Source organism: Anticarsia gemmatalis, chromosome 23 (genome assembly GCF_050436995.1).
Source record: "Anticarsia gemmatalis isolate Benzon Research Colony breed Stoneville strain chromosome 23, ilAntGemm2 primary, whole genome shotgun sequence".
In the NCBI taxonomy this organism is placed as follows: Eukaryota; Metazoa; Arthropoda; class Insecta; order Lepidoptera; family Erebidae; genus Anticarsia; species Anticarsia gemmatalis.
This window is the reverse complement of record NC_134767.1, coordinates 9,436,013-9,459,372: the sequence shown is the minus strand read 5'-3', so window position 1 is coordinate 9,459,372 and position 23,360 is coordinate 9,436,013. Positions and strand designations below refer to the sequence as shown.

Here is a 23,360-nt window from a genome sequence, read left to right as displayed (position 1 = left end):
ATTTGATTTCGTGTGTGAACGAGTGAATTTATCTTGTTGTTAGCTTTTTGTGTTGACTTGTACCTACATGTATTTTTTGGCTTTTTTGTGCGATGACATACAAATATGGTAATTAATAAGTGACTAAGAAATTACAACTAAGAAACAAACTTTTATGACTTAACATAAACTAATTGTATTACTACTACTCTACTAGTTTTTACTATTTGAATTAAAATTTACATTAAATTTTTATAATCCTAATCAGCCATTGGTCAGTTTGGTGGATTCGTTTTCTGGGGGCAAGTTTAGTTCAGTTCTTTCAAATATCCACACCCTCAAGTACCATAGCATTATATAATAAAGTATATTCGCCGCGTCTGTTTAACTATTCGCGATAAACTCAAAATCTACTTAACAGAATTTTATGCGGTTTTCACCAATGACTAGAACCATTCATAAGGAAAGATTAAATGTTATTTTAAAGTTTTTGTTTAAGAGTAGCTTTTAAAACCAAGCAAAGCCGGGCGGATCACTAGTACACAAATAAATAACACCTTGACCCTTAAACAATAAAAGTCAATCTCAAGTGAGCATCACACAGGCTAGTTCGTGATCAATCAGTCAGTTACGTTCCGTTTCGCTCGCACTCGATCCCTCACCGACCGAGCCGGACCGAGCGCTCTATCAAAACAGAATTGCATTATTCCGATCGATATGACCATTTTGATTGTAGTGGAGTTTGAGTTACGTTTGTATTGTGGCTAAATTCGAGTGTGCTACTGGGATAAAGCGTAAATATTGATGTGAGTAAGCTATGTGATTGAGGTCTAGATATAGATTGGTTACCGTAAAAAAATATCTCAATTCAGTAATTTGGAGAGCAGTCCAAATATTAAATGCAAATACTTAAACAACAAGTTAAAACAAAAAGCTTTTCCTTCTATCTAAGTCTGATTATGTAAGACTACCATAAGACAACATTCCAACCCGTCAAAGAAGGACTAAAATGTAGGAAAATGCATTTTATTCCTTGAATCAATAAAGCTCAAATTAAATAATTCCTATGATTAAACCAATATCACCAATTTATAACTGGTGAGAAAAATCATGTAAATAAGATATCATTTTGTAATTTGGAAATTGGTATTACAGCCAATAGACACTAAATTCCACCCACACATAAGATTCCCCACAAAAAACCCCAGTTTCAACCCTAAAAAGCGTCCGTGATATCACGCAAATAACGCTAATTGGACAGCACAAAGGGCTAAGAAAGTACTGCTCCAATTTAGCAACGAGGTCGTGTGCTAAGTGTCGTTTATAATAGGCGCCTGTAGAAACTGCACTGTGAGTGAAACGCTGCGAAACGGTAGGCTTTAACTTGGTTAAGCTTTTGAAAAGATTCTGAGGGGTTGAACTAGATTTTTGTTTATGAGCGTGAATTTTTTTTGTGTGTTTACAGATGTACTTGCTAATGTGTGTGTAAATTGCATACGGAATATTAAAATTTACGTCAATTTTTTATCTATTTGCTATTCCTTCTGACGTTTAAAACGATTGTATAGCCAGTCATATCGAACATCACCAACTTGTATTGTTTCCTTAGATAGCATAAATTAAAAAATAATCAACATTTTAATATTTAAATTAAATTTTCGCGCTTACAGGATTTTTCAGAAACGCGTAATCTTATAGGTTATTCTGAGCCTAGTTGTTGATTTATTTATGTAAGTATGTATTTATAAGTAAATAAGTTTGTTTATCAGTTATCTGTTTACAAGCTCTGGTTAGTTTGGAATCAGGCAACCGTGTGTGAAATGTCCCCAAATATTGATACCTATATTTATTCCACGTACCTGTAAGGAGGCATCAGGCGCACTAGACGCGGGTCTAGCGACGAGCAGCCGGACGCAGGCGCCGCACTGTCGCAGCACGGCCGCCGCCTGCCGCGCGCACATCCCCACCACCGACACCGCGCCGATGCGCAGCAGCATGTCGCCGCTGCGGAGACGACCATCCTGGAAGAAAAGGGAAGGTTAGAAGACTGTATTATTGCAATAGCCTCCTGCAGCCCATTGTTCGTACGTAAAAACATAATATGAAAGCGATTAAAGCCCAATTATAAATAGTGTCTACAACCGTTGAAGACCCAGTGTCCTTAGATGAGTACTAAATGTACTCATCTAAGGACACTGGGTCTAAAGCTTTATCTATATTTTAAATTTTGTTCTTCCACGAGAACAATATTCTTTGAGATGGTTGATTAAAATTGCTGTTGGGCGGCAGGAGGATATGAATAAACTACGATAGAACTCCATACATTGTAATCAGCAGCTTCATAAGTAGACAGATGCAAAGACTGACAAGATAGATTCACATTTTTTTTCACCCTATTAGGCTAAGTTCATATGATCGCGCGGAGCCGCGCGGGACTTTCGACCGCGCGGTAAGATCGGCGTAAACAGCTAGTATTGTCTACATCCAATGTAGACAATACTAGCTGTTAATGTCCCACTACTGGGCTAGGATCTGCACCCGTAATGAGGAAGGGGCTAGGCCTTTAGTCCACCACGCTGGCCAAGTGCAGGTTGGGGATTGAGACTGCACGCCCTTTATAAATGAACTAAACAAATTTTAGGCATGCAAGGTTTTATCACGATGTTTTCCTTCACCGTTGTAACAAGTGATATTTTTTTCAGCAACACACATAACTTGGAAAAGTCATTGGTGTATTACCACGGGCTCGAATATGAAGGTGCCAAAACCACTCGGCTATCACTGCTATCACACATCTTACGAAAAAGGTACTACAAGATTATTAGCTTAAATTTTTCTTCAAATGAGAAGTGTGTCAACAATTTGCTGCAACAAATACAATCCCCCGCATTAACACCAGCCACAGGAAACTAATTAATCTCGTCAGTTCAATCGCATAATACAGCGGGAATGTTTTCTCTCGCACAATACACCGAGACGCCGTAGTAGCCAATTAGTTGATACAACACAGTAATATGGCATTGTCGATGTGCATTCTTGTGTTAAATGCCGTAATTGTCTCTTTTGTAGCCTGATTTTTGTATTGTTATTATTAAGCTTGCAAATAGTGTGAATATTCTTGTATTTTTTCTTAAAATAAGCTTATTTGGTGATAAACTTAAATAAAACCAGTCGTCACGCCTCACCGCTACCATTGAGTCGGGAGGTAGTGGGTTCAATTCCCAGACGGGACAATTATTTGTGCCATACACAAATTGTTGTTTTGGGTCTGGTTGTGCTTCGTGTCCGTTGTTTATATGTTTGTAAAAGTCCCTGCGACACAAGAGCAATTTTTGGTGCGGGAGTTGTCTTTTAAAAAACAAAAGAAAATTGTTCCGTGTGGGAATCGTAACTACGACCTCCTAACGCAATGGCAACAGCGTGGCGACCACTAAACCACTGCGCCACGGAGGCAGTCAATCGCGGAGATATCTCCCCTTACCGTGGTTCGTTGAGATTCAACGCACGCCAGCCAATTACTCGATCCACACAATGTACTATGTATTGAACGCAAGTAATTGTCGTAATTTACAAGCACACGATCTATGGCGCAATACACGTAAGTGACTATAGAACAATACATTTTCTTGGTAACCGTAGCTGTTATAAATTGTATAACAATACATGATTTTATTTAGTTACCGTAATGGTTAATTTGAACGTTGACGTACACAATTCACATTGATATAGCCTGTGACTGTCCTATCTGGTAAAATATCTTTCACATTGTTTTTTTTTTTATAAACTACTACATAATAACTAAAATTGTTTATTCCAAACATACAAACACAAACTCATAAAATTACTCCTCTCTTTTTGAAATGATTTTAGTTAGTAATATAATGATGAAGTAGGAAAGATTTCGATTTCGAACCGCCTCTTTTTTTTAAACGGCTAAAAAGGGAAGAGTAGTTCGTCTGTCAAGCTGATACAATAAAACGGTTAAGCCGATTTAATTCATTTACCAGTCTGATAGACATTCTAAGTAGAGAAACCAATTAGCTTTTATTAAAAAACACACTACAATGCAAATTACATGTAAAAGCTAGTTTTATATACTAGCCAAGAAAGGCTTTTCTTTCATCTTTGTTGGACTCAGCTTCCAGTCTCACCGGATGCAGCTGAATACCAATATTTTACATGAAGCGACTGCCTATTGGACCTCCACAACACAACCCAGTTACCTGGGATATAGGTAACACAATACTCTTCCTTACTGGTTATCAGACTTTCAAGCTTAAGACTACTGTTAACGACTGTCAAAGATCTTTGAAAATCACAGCCGGGGTCTACAATGTAACGTGCCTTCTGAAACACGGAGGAACTTGGAACATATAACATGGTTCACCCATCCATAGAACAACCTCGGCTGTTTTTAACTAAGCCACGAACTCGAGTAGTTTTATATACATACATAGTATAATGTCAGTATTGAATCGTTGGCAAGTCAGTTTCCATCAGCGCTCGGCGCAGAGAGGAATATGTCCAGGGTTCATGACAGTTTGATTGATTGATAGTTTCCGCGCTGTCCTATATTCCTTTACGTTCACGCTGATGTGTGAATGTAGGCTGTTTTGAATCGTGCTGCTGATGGAATCGCTTTATTTTGGTTTGATAACTATTTATTCCTTATTATACAAGAATATTGTTTTCTTTTTTAAGGGCTATTACCGTATTAAGCCATCCACGCAAGTGTTGCAAAATAGAAACGTAAATACCTCATGAATGACTTTTCTAAGCTGGACATGTATTAGAAATACTTGTATTAATTTTCAATCGCATTTAAGACCCGTTGCATTATAATATTATAAGAAACAGCTTTTGCTAGAATGCGACCTTAAAAGGAAATCTCTATCTACAATATACTGTAGAAGTTGCACAAGTTATTGAAATATACTTTTTTTACTTTTAAATTTGGGATAGACTCAAGTCTCATTCTTCTCACGTTATGGGAACCCGCAAACCTGCTCCAAAACAGTAACAATAACTAAAATATATGAATATGTCATAAAAATGCCCGCTTCAAAATCTAGGTCCACTGTATAAAAACACAACAATATTTTTCCAGTCTACTTAAATCCACATACTTGTACATTTCACCGAAAAAATAGACTTCCATAATGCCAAAATATAGCCCACCTTTGCCCGTCAGAGATTACAAGCTTTACATTTAATTAACGTCGGTGCGACGCAAATTAAACCCGACCTTATCTGATGGAGATACGTTGTATGAGGGTTTGCGAACTTGTTGGGTTATTGACGTGGGTATACAGACTGAGTGAAGAACAAGTTCGGAATAAGAAAGAACTTTATGAATTTGATTCTGGGTTCACTTATGTTTTTAACAAAAATATTTTTGGGATTAAATATAAAAGCACGTTTCTTTTAGTTAGTTAAGTAATCTTTCATATTTTATGTCAAGTTGCATATTCTATTCTATTCAGTGTTTGAAGATATAATCGGGACTTGATGCTACGAAGGGTCTACGAATGTTGCTACGAAAAGTGGCTACGGTAGATTCATGAACACACGATGATATAAAAAAGTATGTATGAAAAAAACAAAAGACTGCCTTAATAAATGAAACATCAATTTATAAAGAGAAATGCTAGTAAAAGAAGTATGTAAAGATATTTGATAAAAGATCCAAATAACATTCCTTATAACCTATCCTACACACACAAAGAAGCGAAAATCCACCCATCGTTTACGTCATCAATCTCGCATTTTACTTACCATCTTAAAAACGAAAGAGACAGCAAATAAAGTAAGAAAGAGAGAACAGACATTCACAAACATCATTAAACCGGCAAGTGCTCGTTAATTTTAGTTTTTATTTCTTCAGATGAGAATAAAATTCAGAATTTAGATGCTGTAAACATTTTATCAAAGAAGGGAGAGGTACGGTTTTTGTTGACTAGAATAAGGATTAGTCCAGCCTGTACTAATCTGTTATTCTACATGACATAAAATACATCATAACTTTTAAACTCTCGCGTTGCATGTTTAATGTATAATAGAATACAGGAATTAACGCGAACACGCATTTTACCTAAAAATGCCTAAGATTTCAGCGCAGGTTGCACTCGCCGTGGTCGCAGGCTGACTGAAACGTTAGGCATTTCATGGTAAAATGCGTGTTCGCGTTAATTTCCGTATCCTATTATACATATTATTATAAATACATTTTGATGAATTTGTTTTAAGTCAATTTAAATACAAATAATGATTGCATGCAATTTACAAATAGTCCTCAATCAACTTTTCTATATTGTACGGGGGACTTCAACATATAATATGTAGGTAGCGGAGTGGAATCTTAACGACAGTGCCACTTTTATCAACATCTATTTGCTTTTTACATACAGCATGAATATTCGTATTTCATAAAGAATTTTCTTTTCAACTTCACACTGCCAGGTCATTATAAATAAAAAAATATCTATTCTATCAGTCCATCACAACCAAGTCTTGATTAGTAATACGACTTTCATCAATATTCCTACACATCTTAATTAAGATAATAACAAGAAATATCTTAACGAGACAAGATTCTGTAGGTCTAAGCAAAATTATCGCGCACGACGTCCCTTCTCCGAAATACCTAGCTGAAAGAAATGCCGTGTCATGAAAACGTGAGGAGAAATTCTTGGCTTATTTGGATGATGTTATAATGTTATCAGATTATAATAGATGTCGTTAGTTATAATTATGTTTTGTTTTGATGTTGTTGGCCAGTATGTTAATAACTATTACGATTTAGAGAGTAGAACTGAAAAAAATAAATGCTTTTTCTCCTAAGTATTGCCTGTACCTACTCGGAAATTGCTGATTATAGTATAGATATATATAAAGCAATTTTTTTATTTTAAAAATGATCTAAATATTTTTTTCTTCACTTTACGTAACAAAACTATATTTTGTATAAGAGCTCGATAGCTGGATTGACAGGCAGACACATAGTTCGTTATAGCCTCTTATTTTTTTCCAAAATAATTTTAATTCAGATTACTTATTTACACAACTTTACTAGTTTACTTAATTTAAGTGTTCAATAGAATTGAACTATCTGCTTCAAAATTATTATGGGAAGTCCAATCCAACTCTATTGTTACAATATACATTGTGTTCATTGCTAAAAGTAGATTACGTCGTATTTATCTAAACGCAATCTTAACTTTACGAAGTTTGGCACTGGACAGACCGGTTTGGAAAAAAAATAGGGAGGTCTTTGTTAATCACTGGGACATATAAAGGACTAATAAAAAATGTTAAAAATCTTTACTTAAAATAATATCAACTCAATAGTCACTATCACAAAAGGCCCGATTTTCTTACTTCAAAAAAATGATAGGTTAGTTTATCACTTTATCTATGCAATAGGTTATTCTATTGCTTTTGAATAGATAAACTACCGCTAAATGTACCTCAGAAACCGGGGGTAAACTGGTTGTTAATAATCCATTCCTTAATGTTACCCCTACTTCAGTCTAATTTCCAACCTTCCCCGAAACTTCGTCATTGAAACGTTCAGTGTATACAAACTTGAATGTTTCAGTACAAATAAGTTAGCGGTCAATTACAAGATTGTTATCGAAACTGTTCCACTAGTTGTTGGAAAATCTATGTACAAGTTATGTTAAGATGAGAGACACATAACGTATCAATATTCTAACCATAAAAAAACGCAATTTCGATAGCTTTAGTTAGATATTGATTAGATTTTTATCAGACTTGATGTTAGTTGATTAAAAAGGTTGTAAATCTAATAAAAAATGTAAATAAATGTAACCCATTAATGTCCCACTGCTGGGCAAGTGTCTCCTCCCGTAATGAGGGAGGGGTTAAGTCTTAAGTCCACCACGCTGGCCAAGTGCGGGTTGGGGACTTTGCATGCCCTCAAAAAATGTATTAAACAAATTTTAGGCATGCAAGGTTTCCTCACGATGTTTTCCTTCACCGTTGGAGCATGTGATATTTTATTTCTACTACACACATTACTTCGAAAAGTCGTTCGAAACTGCGACGGAGGTGTCAACTTATACCCCTCGGCTATCACTGCTATTAATAAAAAATCGTAAGTTAAATATAAATGGTACGTCTCTTTGTGTTAATCAAAGTAGTTATTTTTCAGTCTCAGTTATTTCTCTCCCTCTAACCTCATGATTTTAAAGAAAAGTGAAAAAACCTCATATAACTGTACATAATGAGGCTAGACCGCAACATCATATTGTATCAATATATTCTCTAACAGTATCAATTACTTGTAAGTAAGTAATGTGTATACAGTTTAGATCAAACTTTGAATTGAACTTGTCAATCAGGAGACCTTTAAGTTTGTCATCATCCGATGTTTGATCCTGATTAGTTGTATTAAAAGCTTGTTCGATCACTCGTGATGTTTAAGTGGTGTGTGTCTCCGCTGTATTGAGTTTCTAAGTTATTTGCTGTCAGAAACTGTTCATCTTATTATTATATTGAAACGTCACTCAAAGTGACGCTCAAACAAGTTATCCTAAATGTGATTTAAGTTTCGAAAAAATCTTATGTTTTTACTATATTATCTGGCTTATTACTTGTACACTATTGAGTACGGCTTAAAATTGAGACAAGTATTCAACGTCATAACCATAACATTATTTTAATTATCACGTTACTAATTTTTTTCAGGGACCATAAAAAAAAACTAAGATGATAAAATTAATAAAAACACATTTCTGTCCCACTGTTGGGCAAGGATCTCCCGAATGAGGAAGGAGTTAGGTACTAAGTTCACCACTTGGGAATCTTTCTTACAATGACGAAGTTTGTCACCCATATAAATGTAATTTAAATAGTACATACTTCTTACAATATCAAACACAAAATCCATGCCAAAACTGAACATCATCAGTTTTCCATTTTCACATAAAACCATTAATACTCCATAATGTATTCCAGTGGAATATTCTGCAGTGATATTGGAATGGTTCCAAATAAACAAGTTCGCTATAGCGGGGAGTATTTCAAGGTCATTATGTCACCATCCCTGTCACGTTAGAAGGTCAAATGTAGAAAAGATATTAAACTACAGTTTTATTATCAAGCAAAAATTTATCTAAAATATTTTTTTTTTTCAAATAGCTGACTCGAGCGAGTGCCCGCACAAACTCATTGTCTTTTTTGCATCTTATAGGTAGATTTCTGAAGAAAAAGCTTATGCTAGTTTATAAATTTTTTCACATTTAATCAAAATGAATTCAACGGTGCAGTAAAAACTAAACATTAATATTTTGTCAAAAGATAAAAACTAAAACAGCCCTCGGTAGAAACGATTTCTTTTCATTTCTTATTAGCAGTTCTGGAGATTAAACCTCTTATCCATAACACACTATAAATAAACACTATTAAAATATGTTTTCTCTTTTTTATTTCGCTAAGGAGTGAAAGAAACAAAACACTTTATAAGCCTTTCATCTAATATATAAAATTCTCGAGTCACAGTTTTCGTTGCCATACTCCTCCGAAACGGCTTGACCGATTCTCATGAAATTTTGTGAGCATATTGAGTAGGTCTTACAATCGGCAAACATCTATTTTTCATATCCCTAGTTGACACTTTATTTATTTAGGTATATGGCATAACTTCAGCTAGTAACTTCATATATTTTTATGAATAAGAGGGTAACGCTTTAAATCAAACAGGATACTTCTTTATTATTCTTAGACTTTCCGATCTTATAATAATAATTATATTATAACAAATTCTACCCATTACATAATTTCAATTAGGTACTCTATTATTATTTGTGCGATCCACAAATAATTGTTTCGGGTCTGGTTGTGCTTTGTGCCCGTTGTTTGTATGTTTGTAAAAGTCCCCGCGACACAAGAGCAATTCTTAGTGCGGGAGTTGTCTTTTTAATAAAAATAAAAAATACCCTGTAGGTATAAATGAAACAGCGAATTGTATAAAACAATCTCTGAGTGCATAAAACTGTGTAAAACATACATCTGCATAACTAACATATCATATTAATCAACTGAACAAACTTTGTTGCAACTCTTGAGATTTTTACACTCGTTCTGTGCAGCGAATGTACGGAGAAAATTGTAGAATTTCCAGTGTTAAGTTTAATATGGAACTAAAGTACGAAATCTGCTAAGAATAATTCATGAAATATGTGCAACAAGGTTTTCTTCTGCATAGTGCTTCTTTCTATAAGCTCTTGTGTAGGACTTTTACAAACATACAAAAAACGGACACAAAGTATAACCAGACCCGACACATTTATTTATGGATAGTACAAACATTTGTTTCGCGTGGGAATCGAACCCACGACTTCCCAACGCACTGGTATGACATGACAACCACCTTAACCACTGCGCCACGGAGGCAGTCAAATTTAGAAACGACAGTTTTTAGTACTATTTTTTTCGATGGTCGAATTTCTTATGAAAATGTTCCAAATATCATTTTTGTTTAATTTCAACGTCAGTACAATATTCTCATTAGCATTTTGAACGTATTTAAAACTCATTATGGTTAATAGTAATTTTTCAAGGAGAATACTTAGTCGAAATGGCCGTCAAGCCATTCATCAAATCAAAAACAGTAAAATCGGCGTAACGTGGCAGTTTTCCAAATTTTGAAAGTTCAGAAATTAAATATTGCTAATCAATATCTTAGCAAAGAAATTATATGTAAAAAAAATCAAGAGCTATATCACTACGGTCCAAACTTCTTTAACATTACATTTTGGAGTAAGAAGTGGTTGACCTTTGACCTTGAACATTTAGTTTGCAGACGTTGGATCGATATTCAGTTGATTTCATTTAAGTGTAACTTTAACAACGACTGATTTAATAATCCAGTGTTACTAAGAGCCAAAAGTTATCAAATAAGTTCTAACTTATTCGACTTTGAGTAAAGTTCTCTAATATGTAGAAAAATACTAGCATATATTATAATAGAGTCATTATTCTTATAAAGGTAAGTAAACAATTATGTATTGACTTTTATAATTTTTTTCTGGGAAATATTCGTATTGAATACTCCTTTTTCTTAGGGTACAAAAATATACGGTTATGTGATGTGTCCACCAAGTGAGTTCCATATGGTACTCTTATGCAGGAGCATTTACAGTCTAACAAATAATCCTATCAAAAGTTCTAATGACGACTTATTTAATGCTCCTTAGCGATTCCATCTTGGGCATAGATTAGTCAATAAATTAGCTGCCAAGTCCTTGAACCAGGTTAAAGGTGTTTAAACCAGTGCCAAAGCCTCGGAAGGCTTGACTTCCACGTGGAATAATTATTTCCATTCATAAATAGTAGTTTGGGGTTAGTTTGCGATTTATTTCTTTGATTGTAAGTTGCACAAATATATTCAGAAATTGGCTTTAAAAACTCACCCGATCAGCGACTCCTCCCGGCAGCACACTCTTGACCACGACGCCGGAGGACCTCCCCCCCACGATGCCGAACGCCAGGCCGGAGCCATCGTTCACCAGCTCCACCACCTCCACCTGAGCCCACTCGCCGAACACCTGCTGCGAGGACACACTTGCAGTTAGATATATTACAACTTTTACATGCCTAGAAAAGTTTATATATGTAATTAATGATTTTAAACTTTCACGACTAGTTCACGTAATATTATAATGTAACGAGACTTAAGCGCGACTGAAAATTAAAGGTTTGAGCTTATTGGGTTACCCAACGTTTTTAAATAATAAATCATTTTCAGATACGATTTACCGATAAAATTAACATCGATAAGTAATCTAGCAATGTAAAATCGGCTCCAAAAATAAAAAATGTAAAATAACTGACTGACGTGACTCTACCTACTCTCGACTCTAAATAGTAAATAGGTCAAACTTTAAGGCTTAATCCTCAATGGTTTATTTAAAGTTTTGCGTAAGTATATAAGAATAGAAACAATTCTAAAATGTACGCCTGAAAGTTTAAAAACAATCGAAGGATAAACAAGTCCTAAACTCATGTTCTAGCCAGCGCGGTATGATTAGGATCTAATATTTCCATTCCTAGAGAAACACACTCATATCCAACAGTGAGAAAGTAATTGACTAATCACTTTTTTATATATCCGCATACTCAATATCGGAAACTGTTTCGTTATTCCCAATCGCTCTTTTCACCAATCGACTGACCAATTCAATTTCAAACGTATGTATTATTCAACCAAATTGTTTCTAAACAACTAAGCTATGCTTATGACATATTAATTAATTCCTTATTAATTAATCAATGTACCGGTAATGTATTGTGTAGTATCTAAGCCTCGTACATTAATGTAACGTTTGAGAGATCTCAGGCTTTACTGGGGATTGAATGAATGTCCTCCTAGCCGATATACGGCTACGGCGGTCAGTTTCACTGAAACTGGCCATCTGTGCAGGACTTTGTTTATAGTGTCCAAGTGTGTGCACAATACACAGGTACACTCTCTATTCCATCACTCTCATATTTTGGTGGGACGGATAACCGACACGACCAGTGAGAGGTCAGGCGCAGGACCGACGGCTTTACGTGCTCTCCGAGGCACGGAGGTCTTCGACCTCAACTTCCTAACTCCGGGCAATCTCTAAGAAATTCTTAACAGAAAATCTCAGAAAAGACTTTTTGGCCCGACCCAGGATTCGAACCCGAGAACTCTCGCACCGCAGTCGCATATACTACCGACCGCGCCACAGAGGCAGTTGAACTACTACTGGGGATTACAGACGTATTGTATATGATTGCTTTGTTTCATCTATAGATAAACCACAATACGTTACTGTGGATAGTTTTAATACAGCCTCTACAGTGCGGTTGGTAGTGTATGCAACTACCGTGTAAAGCTCTCGGGTTCGAATCCCGTGTCGGGTCAAAAAAGTTGTATGAGTTTTTCTGTTACATTTCTCAGTGATTGAAGTCTCAAATTCTTCAAGAGCGCATTCTTTAAAATCGCCTGACTAGTCTCTTTTTCAACAGACCTGACGACACGTCTGTTGAAAAAGTAATGTGTAATGTAATGTCATCGTATATTTTGAATTCTTTTAAATATTATAGAATTACATACAGACATACATACATCAATCTTCCTGCTTATAGGGGTAAGCAGAGAATACTAGAACTAGAACTACAGACAAAAAAAATACTATGAGCAAAACTGCAAATAGCTAATGAACTCTAAGCATTTAAAAAATACATTCTAAGGCTCTAAAGGCCAGCAGAGAGTCCCCAAAACAAAAGCACTTAAAAAACTCAGCAAAGTACCTAATTACACTAACAATCTGAATGCACCTTCCAATTATTTTTACAAACTTGTTTAAACAAAACAAAGACAGAAACAAAACAATGCTAGAGCTATATAAAAGTCAAAGGGCAAACAAAACAAAGTAACAATTACAATTAAGAAAGGTTGTCATAATATTTCGTCGGGTCAAATAACAGGACCCTCGGTAAGAGTAATGGCTTCAACCGGTTGGAAACAACCCTAAGGCTTTGACTTCACTAGCGACATGGGATACTATGGCATTCCTATTGTGACGTTTTGTATGTGCGGATGTCTTGGCATGCCGTGACAACCTGAAGAATTTTATTCATTACAAAATATCGGGTAATAAAAAGGTATATGCATCTAAATTGCCACTGACTATGTGCCACAAAATAGTTGGGGGCGACAAGGAAGGCCTAAAGAAAAACGGGATGACCTGGATGTTTTCCCAGAGATGGCTAGACGTAACATATGATCAAGGGGGCTAGAAATCAAGAGACCTTAGTTCAGAAAAACCTTTTCAATATTTAGTGCACTTAAGACTCGATTACCAAGTTGCGCCAGTCAAACAATGTTATACCTCGAAGTCGCAAAAGACAGAATTACTTCAGTGTGACAAGACTTGTATAAGTGGACTACAATAGTGCAATAACTGAACTTTTTCTTTTATTTACTGTATGTACTATCTGACATATTTATATGTAAACCCTTATTTGCCATATAAATGATCTTTATCTTTAAGAGCATTATTATTGTATCAATTCCAACTTATTATTAACAAATTATATTTTTATTCGTCACCCAACTATCCCTAGGCATGTCATTCCACCAGTGGGTACTACGCTTTAGGGTAAAAGCACATCCGATACATATAACGCGGACGTTTTTGCGGCTGCATCCAATCTTCTCGAGAATCTATTCATGTGGTATCATGTGGTCGGGACGTGAGCTCAGCCGTGTAATTACTTTGTTTGATCACGACAGTTAACCGTTTACTTTCAAATATGAAATAGTATTTTTATTTGCATTGCTGTCTGAGCTTGCAAAAAGAAATGCGAAAAACAATAAAAAGAAACCCATTTCTGTTAAATTGCTGAAAACGGATTTATTCCAGGAATGAGTGATGGGGTTAGGCTTTGGATTCATCACATTGTCCAAGTATAGGTTGAAGACCGTGCGTTTCTTTAAAAGCTGTTTTAAGAACCACTAGGCTGCCCCAGGATTTTAACTATGTTTTCTCACACGGTTTAAGGTAATAGTTATTTCAATAGGTAACAAATATCGAGAAGTTTGGAAAACTCAACCATTTGCAAAGGAGGCGATTTCTTATACCACACAACAATTATTACTGGTTCTATCGTTTTCTAGAAATGAACTAAAAAAGTAACAGTTGTCTTATGTACCTCACTAGCTGACACGCGCAACTTCGCTTGTGTCACATAAGAGAGAATGGGTCATAATTTCCCCCGTTTTTGTAAAAAAATTTACTGGTACTCTGCCATTATTGGTCGTAGCGTAATATATAGCCGATAACTTTCCTCGATAAATGGACTATCTAACACTGAAATATTTTTTCAAATCGGGCCAGTAGTTCCTGAGATTAGCGGGTTCAAACAAACAAACTCTTCAGCTTTATAATATTAGTATAGATGTACTTTCACCCTAACACCCCCACAGCGATTCGTCCTCAATATAACAAATTAATTACATTATTTATCTCACCATGATACGCTTATATCGCCTCTTGCTGCGAGGCGGGCGCGGGCGACTCTCCGATCAGCTAACCTTTTCCGCCATCCTGCAATCTCATTGACAGCTCTCACGGAAACAACCGAACGATTCCGAACTCACTTCGGGTACTGCGAAGCGCACTGTTGTGTTGCACATTATTAATAGTTAGTTTGTGGACTTTTTTGAGTTTATTCGTTGTATGAAGGACGCTGGAACAAAAAGAAGATATTTATTAGTTATGTACAAGATATTAAGATAAGTAAATGTCTGTTGGGAACATGAAAACCAAAAGAATTTTGACAGAAAGTCTCTGAATTTTCGAGGTTTATAAATATTTGAATTCTGTAAACGTAAGATACACGATTAGTAAGTTAAGCAACCTTAGCGTGGTTAGTCTACCGATGGATGGCCGTTAAGTTCTGAAAAAATATTCTTGACAAGATTTTTTTTCGCTCGCTTAATTTCGAAAAAGACTCGAAATCAATTCAATCGCCCAGTAGTTGATGCATGAAAGCCTCACAAACATACTGACAGAATTACTTTATAATATAATAAAGTATTAATTACTCAATTTATTTATTTATTTATTTATTAGATTCACCAACGGTTTAAAACAATAATACAAACAATATGAACTTAGCCTAGGGAACTTATCTAATTGCTTAACCAATTACAGGTGAATACAACATGCACATCATATAAGTATTATACATAATAACGAAAACAAAAATATTATAAAATCTGTTGGAAAACTATTTAAATCTTTTAAAAGTGTACGATAATATTAGATTACATAAAATAAGATAACAATATTGAATTAAAAACAAATCAATTAACATCACCAATAAAACCGTTAATAAGTAAAAAGTATTATAATTAAAAGAGACATTTTAAAATGGCCGTAAATTGTATGAAAAGAGCAGAAATGTGTTAAAACGAGTTAATTGATGGCTGGTCGAACATCGTTAGTGTAATGACTGCGTTTAATGAAATATTTCATACAATTTAAAAATGCTGTCTCTTAAAATTGTAAAATGTTTATATTCCACGTTGAAATTAAAAGAAGAGAATAATGAAAAGTAATTCATGTAAAAGGTGTAAAGGTTAAGTAGTTTTATAAAGGGTGAAGACTTTTGGTTTGTAGCCTGATAGGGGACTTTTAGTGAATCAGGGACTTTAGCGATTGGAGGACTTATGTGTTGGGGACTTTAGTGGTTAGGGGGATTTGTCCGGGACTTAGTGTATTGTAAACTTTATTATTTTGGGGTCTATAGTGCAACGGGGATTTCTTTTTTAATGTTCTTTAGCAGAAGCACGATTCTCTACAATTAGAACTATGAAGTGTCGAGTGTTTGACATTTAAAATGTACTACCAAAATAATTTCTACGACGCCCGCTGATTGTCATGCAACATTTTCCGATAGCTAGCCAGTTGTCAGTAGTCGATAGTGGTAGAAAATTGCGGTACAGGTCTGAGACTTTATGAAACACAAAACTCTTTTTTTTCTTTTCTTTTTCTCGAAATAGGTTTGTGCAAAGCCACAAAAAGCAGGTTTGCACAAAACCCAAGATAACACTAGATTTTGTTCTCGAAAAAACCCAAGAACAAAATCTAGTGTAATCTTTTAAATTCGTGTTTCAACAATTTTCAAAATCTCTAGGATCAATATCACAGAGTAAGATCTTTGCTAGATTTCCTCGGTGTTTGGAACATTGCCAGGTCAATAGCATTAGTATGTTATTGTATTACATACATTACATTCAAGCTACTGTTTCTATGGAGATAGACCGTTCATTTTGTTCAAGATGCTGAGTTGCTAGTTTTATTCCAACGTAGGAATGAGTTATGGAGTTAAAGCTTTACCTCTCTCTTTCATTAAAAGAGACCCTTACCCAGGTTTTTTTGTTTATTATTTTTGCAGTGATAACCAAGAGGTTATACATTCTTCTGCTATGTAAGAAAGAAAGAAAAGAGAAAGTAAGCGGCTGGAAATTAGAATATATAAGGCAATATTGACTTTTCGAAGTTTTGTGTGCATTAGATAGAATGAAATGAATATCTTGAATATTTTATATGAATATTTAATATTTAATAAACAGTTTTTCAGGGAATGTAAAGTCCATAAATCCTAACCTATACTTGACCAGCTTTGTGGACTCAAAGAGTAGCTTCTCTCGTTTCGGGAAGAAACCCGTGACTAGTGGTGGGTTAATTATAAAAAGAAGACCCATTACTGTCCAATAATAGGTAACAATTGACTTCCTATGAACGATAAGACAAAGCAAGAACGCTAAAAAAAAAATAGTACTCAAATTAGAAACTGACACTCAGTAACCTAAAATTGCATCCTATTTTTACCCACCAAATCAATATCTACTCCAAAACAAAGCTTACAGTTTCCGAAACCCTAAAATCGTGGTGTAAACAATAAACAAGGAACTACGCCACGTGTTAAACTAGTGCACGGTAAACAGCGACCGTTTGTAAACTACGCTCGAAATACTGAACACCAAGCACCTGAAGTTCAGTCAATAGATATGTATAAGGTATATGTTTGGTGTGATATAGTGCTAGGTTGTGGAAAATGGAAAAGGAATTTCGTAATAAATGGGCTGCTTTTTTCCTCGATTTGTTTTCAAAATTGGTTACCACCTGTGCACAATTTCTTGCCGATAAACAACCGAATAGCCATCGAGAAATGGTGTATGAAAATGTGACTAAAATATGCGTATTGAAAAAGTTCTTGTACATCTGCTTTGTCATCTATTTTAAACATGATTCAGGGTTCAATTTGGTTGCACTTTATATTTGTTGAGCTTAGACTGTAATATTTACAAATGTATAATAGTATTTAAACTTAAACGCGGTTTTCAGATATATTTTTTAAAGTTCCGTACCCAAAGGTTAAAACAGGAAATCTATTACTATAACTTCGCTGTCTGTTTGTCATTGTGTATTTTATTTAGCTTGATACCGTGTTCCAGTGAAAAAGCGTTACACGTAGATTCCCAGGCCCCGCGGTGGTCCCTTCTTGCTATTTATTTGGATTTTATCGAGATATATGTATTTACCTCTGTTTTTTAATTTCTTAGTCACTATAAAAAAAATCCTAACTTTATTTCGATAAAGCTGCGCTTTGATGTAGTATAGACCTTAAGGATTTGTTACTTTGTAATCTATACTAATATAATAAAGCTGAAGAGTTTGTTTGTTTGTTTGTTTGTTTGTTTGTTTGATTGTTTGTTTGTTTGTTTGAACGCGCTAATCTCAGGAACTACTGGTCCGATTTGAAAAATTCTTTCAGTGTTAGATAGCCCATTTATCGAGGAAGGCTATAGGCTATATAACATCACGCTACCGTCATTAGGAGCGGAGTAGCAACGAAAAATGTTACAAAAACGGGGAAAATTTTGACCCAATTCTTAGGTGACGCAAGCGAAGTTGCGCGGGTCAGCTAGTAATTTATATGTCGCCAAATTCCGAAAAGCTTTATACTGCGTAATTTTAATTATCTACCCCACTTCCCACCCTCGTAAGTTCAGTAGATCATGAACGCAGCTAATGATACACGATGCAGTATCTAGCGACGCCTATGTGACACAGCATAGACCAAAGGTCGGGGAGCGCCGCCGGCGACGGACTGACCCCGTTCGCTTTTATATAGAGAGCCAGCGCGAATAAAAATATAGCGAGGCTTTCCAAGAGCAAGTATTGAAATGATTGCTACGGTTACGGTCTTTGGAAGTCTTCTACTAGTTCGCCGAGAAAGATGGTTAATAAGGTTCTAAAACTATGGCGACTGGTATACGTAATACTAAATAGATAAAAGTAAGGAAATAAGTTAGGTTATGGAACCTTACTAATTTCCCGACGTTTCAACCAAGTCACTACAAATCAAATCAAATGTTTATTTGTCCAAGTAGGTACACCTAACGCCTTGGACAAATAAATCTTATCGCGTTTAAGATCCATTCAGCAACTTTGTATTAATTTAACTGTTTATTACGTAAATCAATGCTCCGAAATATTTTTTGAGCATATTTAATAATATCGATTAGATATTGGATGCCGTCTTCATTCTCCGTCGTTGTTGCCAGTGAGATGATCTGATCCCTCTGTTGCCGTTCTTTGTACTTTTGTAAGAGTCCTCATGACGTTATATAATTTCGTATTTAGTACAAAAAAACACTTTCTTGCAATTCCTTAAAATTAATTAAAGCCTTGCATGAATTGTATTTCATGATGTAGAAAACTACAAGCAAACATTTATACGTAGAATATTCTCATACATTAAAAGATAACCCACAAATAATTTACTTATACAACTTTAACCTCCAAGGAAAAATCCCATAACACAACACAAACATAAACTACAAACAATTTACGTCAAACAAAACAATGTGAACAAAACAATTGTTGAAACAAAACAAAACAATTTGTTTGAATCGCTTCTCTTGTTGTATTTCATGGGAACTCCCGCGGCTATCATTAATTTTCATTTTGTTGAAGTTTCTACACTTTTTCATGATGGAATATGGAAATTAATACTTTTTCAACTTTGCTATGTGTATTTGTTAAACCAATGCACTTTTGTACTTGACATAAAATGGATCTTTTAAACAAACTTTGTTTTCCATACTATCTCTATTTTATTTTAAAGGGAAAGACTATCGTGGCTTTGACAAAATAACTTTTATTTAAATATGTCAGTGACTTAACAAAGTTATGGAGGTCAGCTAGTAAAATAGCATCCCTCGAGACTGGAAGCCGACTTTAACATAGTTGGAAGAAGGCTAGGCTGATAAAGATGATTAAAAATCGAAGTTTTTCTTCGCACATTAAATCATGGAACAAAATAAGTCAAATTTTCTGAAATAGGCGAACGGCTGGGGCGCGGCGTAAGTCCAAATAACTTATAGTAAAAGATTCCAATAAAAAAATTGACTATATGACTCGATTATACTTATATTATATTCTGCTATAGTACTCAAAAAACATTCCTTAAAGCAGGCTATATAGAAAACCTACCCTTACAGTTCATAAAAAAAATTACTTCAACTAACCCAAGATCACTAAAAATCATACTCGACTTACCCACTAAAAATACAAAAAAAAAAGTTTCCCATCACCTTCCACTTTTAACTCCTCACGTATTAACCTCATCTGTACCATCTCATACTATTACCCCTATCGCTCACGTAACATCAAATAACCCGGAACAAAGCGGTCACATCTTCATGACGTCATCACTATTACGTCACTCAGACTACCGACCTCGTCATGTGTTGTTCGGATAGATCTTGCGATGAAGTATTATTGATAAAAGCTACCGAGATGGGGGTAGTTGAAAAAATTTCTGCTTCGACTGATAATTTTTATTTGGTTTTTGATGTTTTGGACAATGTGGCAGTAAAGTTTAAGGTTTAATTTAACTCTCAGGTAAACTGTCACGCCACTCTTTTCGGTTCGTATTAATAGCAACATTTGTGTTAGTAACTAACGAATTTATTATCAAAGATTTTTAATAATCGAATCGTAGTTGTAGTCGTTAGATAGAACTGTATTTATTAACTACTGAATCCACAGTTTTTAGTTCCATTTTCTTTTTTCATAATTAATTAAATAGTTATTTGGAACTAAGTTACTTCCCCGGTACGTACCGAAAAGCCACACTTGGGTTATGCTCTTGCTTGTCTGCGTCTTTTTGGGATAAGACATAGACCTGCAGTTCACCCCAAAAACAGTTAAATATACTGAGGCTTTCTCTAGTCACTACCCAAATCAACCTTCAAATAATCGCAAAGTTATTCAGTAAAAGTATTCTATATAATGGCTAAATATATTTATAACCCACCCTTAAACAACAACATCGCTAACATGGCATCAGCAATTAAATTAGAAGCAAGTATCGCGCCCCCACTCCCTTGACAATCGAATCAATTCTACTAATAGAAACTTATTGACTCACTTACTTGATACTCATTACGGTAATTACAAAGTAAATATACCGTAAGTGATCGCAATTAATATATTTATAGGTAATACGGTTTTATTGGTTAATTAGACAGTGGTTAGCGACCTCTATCGGAAATAAATGTTATATCTTTATCGTATGGTTAGTAGTCAACCTAGTGTCAAAGTTGTTCAAGCCGCCCGAAGGCCTTTGACATGGCTTGACTACTGTTATCGTAGTAGATAACAACCAGGACCGACTTTTAACGTGCCCTCCGAAGCACGGAGACGCCCAGTTCAAATACCACTATGCGGTCACTCATCTATGGACTGACCGCGCCAAGCGTTGCTTATCCCACAGATCGATTACCGACCGGTGAACGCAACTGGCTATGAGCGTAAGATTTTACAAATAAATGTCATATTAATATCTTTCTAGTCGATATCCGGCGGTCAGTTTCATTGAAACTGGCCAACGGCGCAGGATGTTGTTATAGTGTCCAAATGTGTGCACAATACACAGGTACACTCTCTTCTTCGGTCACAACCCGGTGGGATGTACGACACGACTAGTGAGAGATCAGGTGCAGGACCAACGGCTTTAAGTGCTCTCCAAGACACGGAGGTCTTCGACCTCAACTGCGTAACTTCCAGCATTCACAGAAATATTTCCTTATAAGAAACATCAGAATCATTTGTGTGGCACGACTCAAGATTCGAACCCGAAGGCTCTGCGCGGCAACTCTTAAAAGCAATGTAAAAGTGTTGTTTTTTTTTCAACTAACTGACTAGGTTTTCCGCTCATATATTACGCCTTATACCGTATTTTGGCATCAGGTATTGATTTTTGAAAAAAATCAAGTGTTCAATGCGTATCTATATTTACGATTTTCCAAATCGCGAGTGTACAGAGAGAAAAAAAGATATGCAAACACAAAAAACAATTCAAGCACTGATGATCATCTTGAAAAAAAGCCAATACTTTACAACACAATTATTCACATTCTTACACATTACACAATATACGAAACAAATCACACCCTTCGCAAAATTTCATAACAGAAATTCATAAAAGAAACAGCTCACGTAAATCCGGACCCTTTTCATCAACTCAAATACTCGTACTAAAACAAAATCCATCAAACCTAACACTTCAAATCTCAGTAATACTACTGACAATTGAAACTTCCTCTCACTCACACTTGCACAAAACCATCGGACCTCTCGCTCGCACGCAGTACAATTCCGCAACTTTTACATCGTGAACTTTTTCTTTATCAGCTGTACAGCAGAGTAATTGCAGAATAAAGCTCGCTAAGACATTTTCTTTTTCCTTTTGAGTTAAGGTTTAATAACTTTGGCCGGGGAGGGGCTAAAGTCCCGGGTTTTATTCAGGGTAGTTCTTTTTTTCTTTGTTCTGACTTTCTTTCGTGCGGTCAAGCTTATAGGAAAGTTGGTTGAGTTGATTTGGAAGGTGTGTTGCTTAAAGTACTGCTACTCAATGATTATGAACTACATATTTTTGAGCTTACAGTCAATGTGTAAGAATCTAGCCGCAATTTTTACTAATTAAAGTAACTGACACTGACAACTTGACAGACTGTATATCTAGAGATTTAACTAGAATAAACGATTATTTATTAACTACATGTTATTTTGTGTTTTTGTCATAATTATACGTACCTACTGAAAGTTAAAAAAACAATGCTACTAAATGAAGCAACTTGCACTTATTAAAATTAACCTATATGATTTACAATAACTTAGTTACCCGGTTTTAAATATTATAAAAAAATTTAAAGGGTACTACATACAAACAGACTTTTATTCCACATTATTGAGTAAGTACGTAGTATGTACCGACAGATAACACAAAAATACTAAAACCAATACCGTCCAGTACAAACACAGTACATTAGGCAGATTAATGAGAAACCGCAAATAACTGGTGGCCCCATATCACTCGGCCGCGTCGTCCGTCAACACTAACTACATATACATACATACAGACATACATACATGTAAACTATATAGATAGGTATACAACAGTTCACTAAAAGACTCTACGGTTTAGGAATTGTGGTCACACTGCCCTGTAAATTTCTCAGACGTAGACATTTTCAAACTAATTTAATATTAGTATTTCAATAAAAAATATTTGAAAAAGAACATCGGTCAATCTTTTGTTATTCCTATAGTGATGATTAATGGGACATACAATAATAAAATTACGCCTTTTTCTTAAAGCAGTAGACAGAGACCAAGAAACCTCACTTGCGATGACCCCAACACACTCCTTTAGCTTCATTCACATCCATACATCTTGTCTGATAACAAGTCTGCCTGTAAAGCTTTCATGACTAAACCTTGCCTTCAAAAATAAGAGAAGTT

The 23,360-nt window shown here is 35.3% G+C and overlaps 1 protein-coding gene across 4 annotated transcripts in view; it reads right to left on the bottom strand.

Annotated features, from left to right (window-relative positions):
- The window catches only part of LOC142982962 (multiple PDZ domain protein-like), a 185,403-nt gene that overhangs the window by 143,874 nt on the left and 18,169 nt on the right, over positions 1-23,360 (bottom strand). For 3 of the 4 annotated variants that reach the window (XM_076129706.1, XM_076129708.1, XM_076129709.1), the window contains exons 2-4: positions 15,008-15,225; positions 11,415-11,552; positions 1,839-2,000 (exon numbers count right to left, since the gene is read on the bottom strand). In XM_076129706.1, the coding sequence (XP_075985821.1) occupies positions 1,839-2,000; positions 11,415-11,552; positions 15,008-15,010 (303 nt within the window). In that variant the 5' untranslated portion in view covers positions 15,011-15,225. The remainder of the gene's footprint in view (positions 1-1,838; positions 2,001-11,414; positions 11,553-15,007; positions 15,226-23,360) is intronic. The other variant, XM_076129707.1, reaches the window with a different exon arrangement.